Genomic DNA, 14,895 nt, shown 5'->3' with positions numbered 1-14,895 from the left:
TATCACGACCTACAAAGCGGAAAAGTTCTCTCAGAAAAGTTCATGTTTGAGAAACCGCAAAAGTGGATGCGATATTAAACGTCGAGTTGTTAACTTTTCTGATGTTACAATTTCAGGCAGAAGGGGAACGCAGCAAACAAGACATCGCGTCTTATTACGTTTTGTGTTACGTCAGGTGTTTTTTAATTCTTTTTCTTATGGCAGAGTAATTACTGTAACGATTTTTTCGTATTGTTGTCTTGTTTGTGGTTATAACAGTCCTAAAAACAATGTGTCATCCAATTCCGGGCCATAAATCAGACTCAAAATAAAATGGGTCAAAATACGGAAATAAGAAAAATTTATGTTTCACAAATAACGAAATTAATGTGTTCTCCGGCGTATGGTTTCTGAAAAGTAAAAGTTATATTTATAAATTTTACAAATTGATGACTAATTTTTGGGATCACACTATGAACAAATTAAGATTTTGAATTTGATTATCTATCCCGGCGCATCCACCATTTTTTGCAATTGGGAGAGTAAGTTAAACTGAATTTCCATATTTTTTTTTTACAAAGGTTTAGGCATTATTCTTGAGATAAAGACTGAATTTTTTGCAAGATTTTGCTGAACGGGCTCGAAAAATTACCAACTTATTTAAAAAAAGATGCAGTTTTCTCTTTTGCGATCTAAACATTTTTCTTGACAAAGTTGATCAAAAAACAGAAAAATAGACTTGATCTTTCCTTTTTGTGAACATTATTCTTACATTCTTCCACCATAAATGAAATTACCTTGCAACACTTCAACCAACAAACACAAAAAATCATCAAAAAATGCCGAACTGCATTTTTTTAGTTAAACTGACCGATTGTGATATTACCTTTGTTTTTTTCAAGCGCTTTAGCACATTTTCATGCAAACGTATTTTTGTTAAAATTCTAATATAAGCTGTAAAATTGCATAATTTGCCATCTTTGAGATCTTCTGATATCTGATATTTTTTTATCTTTTTCGAACGTGTATAGTAAAAAATCGCTAAATTAAATGCAAAATTATATTGTCTTTGTTTTTTTTTCGAGCGTTTTAGTATATTTTACGCCCAGAAACGCAATTATTCCGAGTTTACCTCAAAAGGAGTGTTATTTTTTCTGTTTTCAAATGTTTCGGACTACTCGTAAATACCGCTCAGTTTTTAATAATAATAGTAATAAAATTAACGGTTTTATTTCCAACCCGTTGGAAATCCATTACAAGAGAAGACAAAATACAAAAATATGAAAAAGTGTTTATAACATAATAATACATAAAAAAATAAAAAAACGATATATATTAAAAAAATAATAATAATTAATTTTTGGAACTACAATAACATATTACTAGAAATTTGCCTAATTACTTTAATTTGTTTTAAATTATGATACTGCATGTAATTTCGATCAACTTTTCTCAGTATTTAATAATTATCTCCAATGTAATAAAAGATTATCCCGGCGCATCCACCATTTTTACACATGTTTAAGTTAACAAGATAAACTAGATGAAACTAAACAGTAAATTACTATAAGAATAAAAATAATGGAAATTATGTTTTCTACTCCAGGTAACGTATTTCTGACTCTTTTCCTCTTAGAATAATTTGATTTTCTGCAACTCTCTATCAGCTTGAATTTTATACGTACAGTAGCAAGAAAAAAAATTAGAACATCCTCAACATTTCCCAGACAGAAAGTGTGAACTACTCTTTACACCTGCAGTCGTTTCATACCAATTTCCAGTTGAAAACATGCTTCATAAAGGCAGATGTGACAATTAAGCTTAGACAACATCCTCGTTTTTTAAATGACGTTTAAATGAGTCCTCGAATTTTTTTTGCTTGTCACTGTGCCAGTACTTCCCTACATTTCTAATAAAGAGGAGTTAAAAAAATATTCATAAAAGTGTGAGCATTTTAATGATTAGTTGGTGTTTGTTTGCATTGTAGTAGCACCAAATTTTTTTCATGGTAAAGCTACAAAAATAAAGACTTTCAAAAAACTACTAGCTGGCAAAGATATTTTCATTTGACCATAAATCATGCTACATGTAAGATTACATCAAAAGAAACGATAATTTAGCAAACTAAGTCAATTATATATTCAACTAGAGCAAACACTTACAATTAAATTATTGTTAAAAGTGTTAAAAACAGTAGTACAGTTGAACTGGATTTTCATATTTTTCATTTTTTTAATTTTTTGCAAGATTTCGCTAAACGGGTTCGAAAAATTACCAACGTATTTAAAAAAATTCAGTTTTTTCTTTTGTGACCTAAACACTTTTCTTGGGAAACTTGGTCAAAAAACAGACAAAAACACAAAAAAATAGACTTAATTTTTCCTTTTGATGAACATTCTTACGTTCTTCAACCATAAATGAAATTACCTTGCAAAACTTCGACCAATAAACACAAAAAATCATCAAAAGATGCTGAATATGGTGTTATTAATAGCATATTTTTAACTAAACTGATCGAATGTGATATTACCCTTGTCTTTTTCAAGCATTTTAACACATTTTTATATAAACTTAATTTTGTTAGAATTCCAAAATAAGCCGAAAAATGGCATAATTTGCCTTTTTTGAGATCTTCAGGACGAACGGAAAATCACTGAAGTAGGTCTAACCTGATATTTTTGTCTTTTTCGAGCGTGTATAGTAAAGATTCTCAATTTTCACAAGATCTCACTAAACTGGACAAAAAAATTGCTAAATTAGGTTCAAATTTACATTGCCTTAGCTTTTTCTTCGAGCATTTTAGTACATTTTTCATCCAGAGACGCAATTATTTCAAGTTTACCTCAAAATGAGTGTTATTTTTTCTGCCTTCAAGCTGTGCAATCATGTTTTGGGCTACTCGCACAAACCACTCAGTTTTTTGTAACATATTTAAAAATAATAATAACAATAATATTAACGGTTTTATTTCCAAGTGGTTGGCATCTATTATAAGAAAGAACGAAATACAAAAAAAACCGAAAAAGTGCTTATAACATAATAATAGATAAATAAATAAACATACGATCATATATTTAAAATCAATAATAAAGAGTTTTTGGAACTGCAATAACATATTATTAGGAACCTGCCAAATTACTTTAATTTGTTTTAAATTTTGTTACTGCATGTAATTTTGATCAACTTTTCTCAAATCCTAATAATTACTCCAATGTAATAAAAGATTACCCCGGCGCATCCACCATTTTTGTACATGTTTAAATTTAAACTAATTAAACTAGATGAAACTAAATAGTAAGTGACAATAAAAATCAAAATCATAAAAAACATGTTCTCCACACCACTCAAAATAGGTGTTATTTCTTCTGCCTTCAAGCCGTGCAACCATGTTCTGGGCTACTCGCACATACTACTCAGTTTTTTGTAACATATTTAAAAATAATAATAATTATAATAATAACTATCGTTTTTATTTCCAACAGGTTGACATCCATTTTAAGAAAGGACAAAATAAAAAAAGAAAATGTGCTTGCAACATAATAATACATAAAGAAATAAAATTACGACCATATATTAAAAAAATATATAATTTTAGAACTACAATAATACATTACTAGAAACTTGCCTAATTACTCTGATTTGCTTCAAATTATTTTGTTTCTGCTTCTAATAATTACCACAATGTAATAAAAGATTAGCCCGGCGCATCCACCATTTTTGCGCATGCTTAAATTTAAACTAGATAAGCTAGATGAAACTAAATAGTAAGTTACTATAAGAATATAAACAATAATGAAAAACGTGTTCTCCACTCCACTCAAAAGAAGTGTTATTTTTCCTGCCTTCAAGCCGTGCAATCATGTTTTGAGCTACTCGCACATACTACTCAGTTTTTTTGTGACATTTAAAAATAATGATAATAATAATAGGACTAACGGTTTTATTGCCAACCTGTTGGCATCCATTATAAGAAAAGACAAAATAAAAAAAGAAAATGTGCTTATAATAATAAATAAAGAAATAAAAATATGACTATATATTAAAAAAAAAATAAAATCCAATTTTGGAACTACACTAATACATTACTAGAAACTTGCCTGTTTATTTTTGATTTGCATTAAATTTTGTTACTGAATGTAATTTTGATTAATTTTCCTTTATTTTTAATAATTACCCCCAATGTAATAAAAGATTATCCCGGCGCATCCACCATTTTTGCACATACTTAAATTTGAACTAGATAAACTAGATAAAACTAAGTAGTATGTTACAATATAAATAAAAATAATGGAAAACATGTTCTCCACTCCAGGAAACGTAGTTTTGACTCTTTTCATGTTAGAACAATTTGATTTTCTGCGACATACGTACAGTGGCAAAAAAAACATCCTGAACATTTCACAGACATAAACTGTGAACTATCTTTTATACCTGCAGGCGTTCTGCACCAATTTCCAGTTAAAAACATCCTTCAAAAGGCAGATGTGACAATTAAGCGTAGACTACATCCTTGTTTTTTATATGACGTTTAAATGAGTCCTCGAAATTTTTTGCTTGCCACTGTGCATGGACTTTACTACATTTCTAATAAAGGCAGAGTTAAAAAAGTATGAACATTCTAAGTTGAAACTAAATTTTCTGTTTTTAATTATCATTTCTAGCACCTCTCTGAAATTATTCAACACGCGTACTTTAAACCGTCAAAAATGACGCAAAAAATCATTCGATTGTTATAAAATTTTGACATTCAATTCGGAAGTAAAACATAGAATGAAGTAAAATTACCGTTGGGGGCGCCACTGAGCTAGGTCGAAAACAGTAACCATAAATGGCGGGAAAATGTTTATTCGGATATTTTGAGCGTTGTACAAATTTTGGGGCTTCACAATTATTACATTGCCTATGCGGAATGGTTATTGCATCTTTGATGCAAGAAACTTATGTTGACAAATGAGAGATGACGAGGAAAACACGAATAACGAATGACTGTTTGGTTCACTTTCTTTATTGGAAAATTATTACAAAGACATTGAAAAGCCTACCTTTTGGCATAATTTACGTTTAAATGTATCAGCAGTTGTTAATCTTTATTGTAGTTTTGTAGATTTACCGCAGCATTTCATGATTTTTTTCAGTGGAAAATTCTAACCTAAAATTCATAACACTTCACTAATTTATTGGTTTCTTGAGCCAACCTTTGTGTTCGCTGTGATCCATTACTTATAATCTTTAATTAGACAACTGTCTGATAACACTTTGTAATCAAAATTTAAATATTTTTCACTTTTTATCCACTTTCAAGTTCCAACAATAAACACTTTATACCACGAAAAACTACAGAACCAAAGTCAACGCTAGTATTTACCACCACGTACTTTTAAAGTAATTCTTTCTATTGTAAGTAATTAACACTATACACGCAAAATTGTTGAACAATTCATTATATGTCAGTTAAATGTGGCATTACGAAAATTTCTTAACTGTTTTCGACATAGTTCAAAAGTCATCACCAGAGGGCGTCTAGTTAATTTTATTTCCGTTTTCATATGAAAAAACTTATAAATTATAATCCTCTCAGATCCATTTTCCGAATTATATGTTTTCTTAAAAAAACAACAATTAAATTTTTAGAACGATTTTAGTTTTTAAGAGTTTTTAATTGTGAAATGTCGGTATGATTTTGAGGAATATTTTCGCTATAGTTTCATAATTTCAATAATCTATAAGTTTTACAGTATGTTTTGTATTTTGTTGACATAATTGTGTAATGATATCCTGTTTTAAAAGATGAATAAATCTATTTCTATTTCCATTTTTATAGTTTTTAATATGAAATTTATTTAGAACGTTCTGTTATTTATTAGCAACGATTTATTATATTAGCACATATACAAAAAAAATAGGATTACGTGAACGAGTCACTAGTACGTATTAGTACGTACACTGTACATTAACAAATGATAAAATTATAAAGACGTTTTAAAATTATAGTTATTTTACTAACATTCTCGTCGAAAGGAATAATAAAACTAGATGAAAAATTCAATAAAATCAAAATTTGCAATTCTATAAAAGCAGTGCGGCCGCTACCGTTTAGAAGAAACTTCTGAATATATTTGATTTGATTAGCATTTGATAAAACTTCTACGGAGGAAAATTTTCAGGCAAATAGTGAAACTATGCAGGTGTGCAAAGATAAAATAAATTGTAACAAAAAATCACAATTCACACATCAATGATGTGAGTTTTTTTAAAAAATTTCTGATTCAATGCAGTTAGACGCCGAAGAATTATTTTGTTAAATTAAAAAACAAATATGACGTGGCGAAGTAATATTTTCCGTTATCTCCGTGAAACTGATGAGTTGCGACAATGCCAAGAAATAAAGTATTTGATTGGATTTTGCCAACTGTCTCGTAAAAAAGAGGCATTTTGTATGAAAAATAGATTACCTGATCTTGATCCACTCAAGTTCTGTAGACCGAATAAATGCTGATTGATAATTCTGGTGGCCGAAGCTAATCCTCTCGTTGGAATAAACGAAGTCTTCTTCCGTTTCGATTCGAGACTTTCTTGAGAATCGCGTTCGAAAGCGTCGCCGAAGCGAGTCCGGGGACGTCCGCCCTGCACAAATCAAGACGAAACATATTACAGTGAGGAAATGGTGTCGAAGTAAATTAATTGCCATTGATAACCGGCCACACAGTGCTGACATATCACCGCATGTGTTATATCGATTTCACAGGTATCACAATGGATGACCAGGAAGACAAGTTATTATTATCAATCATTCTCTTCTGCCGCCAGGAAATGGTATTTTCAAAACATGTTTAGTTTGCTCTGACAGAAGTGATTTATTTATGCTGAACTATTGATATATTTTTGAGAGAAATGTATTATTGATTATTCTATCAGAGAAGCAAACAGAAAGATGTTGTTTGTTGGGTGTAGGCTGTAAAGAAAAGGTCGGGATCTTTAAAAATGTATTAGCGTATTACGGTTAAGGCTAGTAATTAGAAAAGTGTATAACAACATAAAAATCGACGTGGGGTTTGTATCAACCACATAAATTTGAAATTGCACGCAACTTCAAAGGTTAATGATAGTCACTGTGTTATAATTGGCTTTTAAAATTATCTGTAACAAAATCAGCTTATCCAATAATTACCTGTTCTTGAACACATTCGATTTTACAACCAGCTGGATTTAACGGACCACAAGAAATACAGGAAACAAATAATAATTCAAAACAACACAAAAAGAGAAGAAAATTCATAACCCGAATGAGCCTGAACTCAAAAATAAAAAAACTTAAAATATGTAAAATCGTTTTTGGCGTAGTGTAAGTTAATGCTTTTAAATTTTTTCTGAATGTCATAGTATGTATGTGGTATATGTTAAATTGGGACCCATATTTTTCTCTTCATAGTCTGAAAGGTATTAGTTTTTTAGTGCAAACATTTGCAATTTGTTCTTTTAGTAGGAATTTTAGTTTAAAAAAATTAATAAAGTTGGAAAAAAATTAATAAAGGTTAATAGAGTCTTGTAAGCTGTTAAAAGCACCAATGTAAGAAGGAACTCAGGACTGAGGCGTATTTTTTATTTTTATTAACTTTTATTTTCTAAACAATATTTTTGTTAAAAACAAAATATATTGCAGATGTTTATGCGAAAAAAATTAATCTTTTCAATTATAAAAGGAACAATATACTTTCGAACTGTTAAATATAGCACAGATAGTCCAAAATATACAATGATATTTAAAAAATTCTTAAAAGCATCAGCTTAGATATACTAAAAGCCATTTTATTAATTTTTTGATTTTTTTAAATTGAACCATAAACAGAAATTATACAGCATCATCTGTTTTTTAAAATCACCCTGTATGAGATGTACGGTGGCGAATAAAAAATTTGACATTTCGCTGACATAAACGTGTGTAACAAAAGTAACGCACAAAATTCATATCTTTGTTAAAGATCATTGATCACTTTAACGTTATCTTAATTTTTTTTAATGATAACCGACATTTTTGTTCGCTGTTTTAAATACCATACACCTTTATCTTTCTGATAATCAAAACATTTTTTTAATAAAATCTAAAATAAAAAACAATTTATTAAAATAAAAATAATATTGACAATTTAACACAGTAGGCTTTATCTTTTTCTTCTTGCTTTATTTTATAAAAAGCAATTATTTTTTGTTTTTTTTTAAATAATTAAAAAATGCTTATAATATAATAATACAAAAAGAAATTAAAATACTAGCATATATTTAAAAAAAATTATAACTAATTTTTGGAACTACAATAACACATTACTAGATGCTTGCCTAATTACTTTAAATTGTTTTAAATTTTGTTACTTCATGTAATTTTGATCAACTTTTCTCAATTACTAATAATTACTTCCATTGTAATAAAAGATTATCCCGGCGCATCCACCATTTTTACACATGTTTAATTTAAACTATATAAACTAGATGAAACTAAACAGTAAGTTACTATAAGAATACAAATAATAAACAACATGTTCTCCACTTCAGGTAACGTATTTTGACTTTTTTCCTGTTAGAACAATATGATTCGGCTTGAATTTTATACGTACAGTGTCAAGAAAAAAAATTCAAGCATCCTAAACATTTCGCAGACATAAAGTGTGAACTACCCTTTATACCTGCAGGCATTTCATACCAATTTTCAGTTGAAAACATGTTTCATAAAGACAGTCGTGACAATTAAGCGTAGACCACATCCTCGTTTTTAAATGACGTTTAAATTGCCACTGTGCCAGTACTTTACTACATTTCTAATAAAGAAAAGTTGAAAAATATTCATAAAAGTGTAAACATTTTAAGTTGAAACTAAAATAAAAAATTTCTTTCAATTACTTCTAGCACCTCTCTGAAGCAGTTTTAAACCGTCAAAAATGGCTCACAAAAAATCAATCGACTGTTATAAACTTTGGCATTCAATTCATATCAAAAAACTTAATAATACAGAAGGCTTTATCTTTTTCTTCTTGCTTTATTTTATAAAAATCATATATTTTTTATGTTTTTTTTAAATAATTAGTAAAAAAATATTTAGTTTGAAACCTAAATACAAAAAAATAAACCAAGAACAATCACTTTTTATAAAATAAAGCAAGAACAAAAAAGATAAGGCTTTTAACAGTTTAATTTTATTTAAAATTTTAAGTATAAAACTTTCAATAACTTTTCTAATTTATTATTATTTTTTATTTGTTTGTTATATTTTATTCAAAACGGTAATCAGAAATGTCGGTTGAGATTTAATAAATTAAAAATTACATCATAACTCAAAAACGAGTGGCGTCATAAATGTCAGTGTGGTGTTAAAACGTAGCATTTAAAAAAATAAAAACGACCAGTTTTTTTGAAAAATGACTAATAACAAAGATACGAATTTTGTAGGTAACTTTTGGTTGAGTCTGTATTTAGTTTATAATTAAATGACATTAATATTTTTTGTGCAACATTTATCTAAGTTAAACACAAAAATACGTTAGATTGTATTATTTTATTAGTTATACCAAGTTAGTTATAACGTTAAGTTTAACCTTAAGTTTAGCTATAGGTACGGAGAGGTGCGTTTTGTTTTGATTATAAAAAATAATAAAAAAAAAGAATTATAAAAATTAGGTGAAGGTGGTGTTCACATAGTTATTTTTTTACCATAGATAATTTAGCTGTTTGATCAACACATCATGTTTACTACATATTTATTGCAAAAACGTTCTACTAATATAATAATAATTTATTTGTGGCAGTAAAACAGTTATAATATAATTAGTTACATCAAGAAAAAAACTACGATAACAAAATTAAAATTTTCTGCAAGTTGTTCCTACCACAAAGTGGACCAAAAGGCAGCAAAGCTGATCAAGGTTTTGGCCCAGACAATAAATGAGAAATAACAAAAAATAAAAATAAACAATGTGATTGAAGAAAAATAAAAAAATATAATAATAGAAAGAAATATCTAATTCTATTTAACAAAATTATAGACAGGAAAATAAAAACACATAAGAAAAATAGAAAAATCATTTTGTAAGAAACAATTTGTATTTGTATTTAAAATTGCTGATTTTAGAATTCTTTAATATCAGAGGAACTTCACTGTAGAATAAGTAGAATTATAAACAAAACCCCGGCGAAATATTAATTCAGTGTTACTTGAACTTAATTAAAAATTCAATATGGTTTTATGCTTAACTTCAGAATAAAACTCTTAAAGAACAAAGTAAATAAAAATGCATTATTCAAAAAAAAATATTGCATATAAGAAATAAATTTGGCTATTTAACAATACTACAGCCATCTTTATAATTTAAAAATGCAACTTTACAACTAAACACTTCAGTGGAAAAAGTGAGAGTATTAAATTTAAATTAAAAACAAGATTTAATTTTAAATTTAAATTTATCTTTAAAATATCAATGTTTATAGACCGAAAAAAGAAAAAGCAATAAAGGGTGTTGGTTTAGATTTTAACAATAAAAAATCAATCAAAATGGTTATTTTTTTACATTAAAAATAATATAAACATAACTTGGAAAATAAGTCAAAAACCAAAATAATTTGTACGTTACTATCATTTTTGCTAAAACTAAATATTTTCAATTGTTGTAATCCCTAATTTTGCTACTCGGTGTGCTCGTGTAAAAATTGTGGTAGTTTTTCGTAAAAGAATCTTTTTAAATTAAATGAAAGAAGAAATAATGAAAATTTTACTACTTATACACTATAATTTTTTAAAATAAAGTTGTTTTTGAGATGCCAATGCCTTTAAGCCGCTTTAATATTTTGACACAACTATATTAGCAATAAAAAATCAATCAAAATGGTTATTTTTTTACATTAAAAATAATATAAACATAACTTGGAAAATAAAAAGTCAAAAACCAAAATAATTTGAACGTTACTATCATTTTTGCCAAAACTAAATATTTTTAATTGTAGTCTCATTGTGCTCGTATAATAAAGTTTGGTAGTTTTCGTAAAATAATATTTTGAAATTAAATGAAAGAAGAAATAATGATATTTTTACCTGTTGGAATCTCGTCCTTCTGTTCTTCGGAAGAGGTGAATCGTTGAGACTGACCCTACTCCCTCTATCCAGCGGCCCGAAGCCCCTGAAAGCCTCCTCCATCGGCGACGTCCCCAAACTCCTTAAGGCCGTATCCCCCGAAGCCGATTTCTTCACACCCCCAGTCCTGGCTGGTGCTGGCGCCGGAGTGACTGGACTGTTCTCCCCGCTCTTATCCAACGGATTCACATAAAGATTGCTATCAATTACACACGAGTGATCAACGATATCTGACGTGAGGTCTCCCTGAGAATTGAAAGGGTGCGTTGTACAACTTGCAAACGTGTCCGAACTATCCATGCTGGCCAGGTCGCCGTTATTATTGATGTTGTTCTTCTGCTTGATGTCCACCTCTCCGAAGCTGTTATAAGCTTGCTCTGCTTTTATCGTCCTCATTTCCAGACAGACGGGATTGCGGAAGTCGCTCGTCGGCAGAGGCATCAAGTTTTCCGCGTCAACAAACTCTTTGAAATCCTGGGGGGTTTGCCTGAATTAGCTTAGTACATAAAGTTGGATTTCATGGTCAACGACAAATACGAAATGAGCTCGAAGGCTAATGGACTCGCAGCGACGCATTTACATAGATTTTGACACGATTCGAGGATAACACGCCGTAGTTTCGCTAGTGGAGGCAAATTTTATTTCAGGTGGAAAAGGAAGAACTTGGAAAATGTTTTATTGTTAGATTCAGTGGTGTCTAGCATAGTAAAATGCTTGTAAAAGGAAAATGGTTAAACTTTATACCTAACTTATTTTGCAGTGAGCAATTTGATTCGATATGAGGGGTAAATTATACACGTACTCTACAAGATCGGATTCTAAAAAAATCGTGAATCCTTTTTAGCACCTTTATCTCTTGCGTTAAAGCCCTAGCAGGGATTGTTGCAAAAACAGTTTAATTTAAGATTAAAGGCGATTAATTTTTTATTTATAGCAAATAAAACTTACTACAAGAACTTGAAATAAAAAAAAATCTATGTGTCCTTATTTTTTATTTTTTGACCCATTACGCTCCAAACTATGATTTCATTAACATTTTCTACGAAAAGAATAGAAAAAATCTGTAATTGTTGTTTCGATTAGGTTTAGCGTTCTAGAAGTAGAAGAAAATTAAAATAGTATATTAAACCAATGCACAATAAATGAATATTGTAAAATTGTGCTTATAAAATATAGACAATTTTAGAAAATTTATAAATTATAAATTATTATATTAGAGTCATTTAATAACGTAACCAAAAATAAATCATGATCAATGGGGCGATCACTGTATGTATTAGCTGTTTCAAAACTATAAAAACGCCAACGTCGCATTTTACCGAATTATTTTGTTTTTTTTCAATTTTTTGTAAATAATAATAATAATAATAATAATAGTTTATTAACCAAGAGACAAAAGTCCAAATGTGGTTACAAAATAAAAATAGATACTATAAAATAATAAACTAACTGAAAAACAAAAATAATAGTTAAGCAGAAAACGCAGTACATAATGATAGTCATCTAAAAATTTGTATACATTTGTAATCTCTTAGATCCCGCTCAATGAAAATATTTTTAAGATGTGACACTTCCGGTTATACCGGAAGTCGCTATCAACTTCCTTATTTTAAATGGAAATCTATATTTTTTGATGCGTTTTTGGGTTACCCTATACCTAAATTTAGCCGTTTACGAAATATTTAGGGTTTTATTTTTTTAATTTGCACCTTCTAGTTCAAAAATCGATAACTCTGCCATTTTTAAAAGTTTTGAAACATTTTTTAGCTTATTTGAAAGAGAAAGCCTAGATCTTTCCATTGGAGTTTTCAAATTTTTAAAAAAGAATAAGATACCCCAAATGTTTAAAGTTAAATTTTCAAAACTTTAAGCACCCATAACTCAATTTTTTCAAATGAAATGCCACAAGTTTTGTTTTACTAAATCGTAGAGAATTTAATTCTGCATCGATCTGTATTAGCATTCCTTATACTTATGTTTAATCGTTAACAAAACTTTTTGTTGGGAATAAAAAGTTTATTAGTCATTGGCCTTTTTTTGAAGGCTGTTATGGCAACGAGAGAAAAAATGTGAGAAATTAAAATTTTTTAAACCAATATTCAAAGAATTTATTTTGTTTTTAAGGGATGGATAACACAATTTTGAACAAAGTTTGTCGTTTGTTTTAAAATATAAATTATTATAAATATAATATATAACATATAGAGCAAGATATAGCTGTATTACTTTACAAAGCTCCCGAAAAATTAACAAAAACAAGACTCAAAACAAAAATATTATCTGAGAATTTCGAGCTAATGCCATTAAGAGAATGAATTTTTAAAGTTATAAGAAATTCAAGTAACTGAAGATTTGTAAAAATATTATTCTACTTGTTAAAAAGTAACGATCATTGTAATAATTGTACTAATAAATATTAACAAGTTTGTAAAATTCCTCACTCGACAATTTGAAAAACTAAATCCTTCATTTCTCATTTTTAATAAATAACTGTTTATTAAACAACTTCAGTTCCGAGATTCAAAAACAAATATTTTCAGAAAGTTTCAGAAAAAGCTTTGACAGATGATTTAAAATAATACAATTTTAGGTAATAAAATATTAAGTTTTCACTCCTTCGAGAGCGACATTTAAGTATAAGGGACCTTATAATACAAAAAGACTATTTTTCAACAAGTTTTTTGTAAAATGTTTCCGAAAAAACTCTAAACAATTATTATCTGAACAGATAAAATTTTAGCATTATTTATTTCTACGTCTATAAACCGTTTTCGATGTCTAAAAAAAATAGACAAAAAATTAACTATTTTTTTTCTATTCATCAATGGCTAACATTTGCTGTAATAGTTATTTTTCAACAAAAATAAGTTTTGCACAGGTCTTATAACTAAGTTTTTGTATCATATTATACCTCAGGTGTAAACATCGGTCGTTAATAAAATTGTATAGATATTCAGTCCACGAAATACAAAATAGCAAATTCTTAAAAAAATATAAATCTAGATTTGAAGTGTTCTGATCACTAATGATTGTAAAAAAATAAAAATTAATAACATTACATAAACATAATACTTTATTTAATTTTAGATACCTATTTTGAAAAAAAAAAGACAGCAACGTAGTTAAATTTCATAAATAATAAAAATATGGAGAAAATATGTAAATAACAAAAGTTATAAAGTAATTAATTAAATTAATTAGTTGAGTCGTAATATTTTTTAAAAGGTTGAAAAACTAGTAATAACTTGAATCAAGAACCCTAATAATTTAATGAACAATAATTATGTAAATTTTAATTAATTGACAAAATATGTTTGTGTTCTGTACGTTATTCAGAAATAAAATTAACTAGACGCCCTCTGGTGATGACTTTTGAACTATGACGAAAACAGTAAAGAAATTTTCGTAATTCCACATTTAACTGACATTTAATGAATTGTTCAACAATTTTGCGTGTATAGTGTTAATTACTTACAATAGAAAGAATCCCTTTAAAAGTACGTGGTGGTAAATACTAGCGTTGACTTTGGTTCTGTAGTTTTTCGTGGTATAAAGTGTTTATTGTTGGAACTTGAAAGTGGATAAAAAGTGAAAAATATTTAAATTTTGATTACAAAGTGTTATCAAACAGTTTTCTAATTAAAGATTATAAGTAATGGATCACAGCAAACACAAAGTTTGGCTCAAGAAACCAATAAATTAGTGAAGTGTGTGAATTTTAGGTTAGAATTTTATACTGAAAAAATCATGAAATGCTGCGGTAAATCTACAAAACTACAATAAAGATTAACAACTGCTGATAC

At 28.2% G+C, this 14,895-nt stretch overlaps 1 protein-coding gene across 4 annotated transcripts in view; it reads right to left on the bottom strand.

Moving 5' to 3' along the window:
- Positions 1–14,895, bottom strand: part of Shab (Shaker cognate b) — a 200,206-nt gene that overhangs the window by 20,920 nt on the left and 164,391 nt on the right. For all 4 annotated transcript variants that reach the window (XM_064359909.1, XM_064359908.1, XM_064359911.1 and 1 more), the window contains 2 exons: positions 11,054–11,566; positions 6,432–6,603 (listed from right to left, as the gene is read on the bottom strand). In XM_064359909.1, coding sequence (XP_064215979.1) covers positions 6,432–6,603; positions 11,054–11,566 — 685 coding nt within the window. The remainder of the gene's footprint in view (positions 1–6,431; positions 6,604–11,053; positions 11,567–14,895) is intronic.

The sequence above is a fragment of the Tribolium castaneum genome, chromosome 1 (genome assembly GCF_031307605.1).
Source record: "Tribolium castaneum strain GA2 chromosome 1, icTriCast1.1, whole genome shotgun sequence".
Lineage (NCBI taxonomy): Eukaryota > Metazoa > Arthropoda > Insecta > Coleoptera > Tenebrionidae > Tribolium > Tribolium castaneum.
This window is presented reverse-complemented; position numbering and strand designations above follow the sequence as displayed.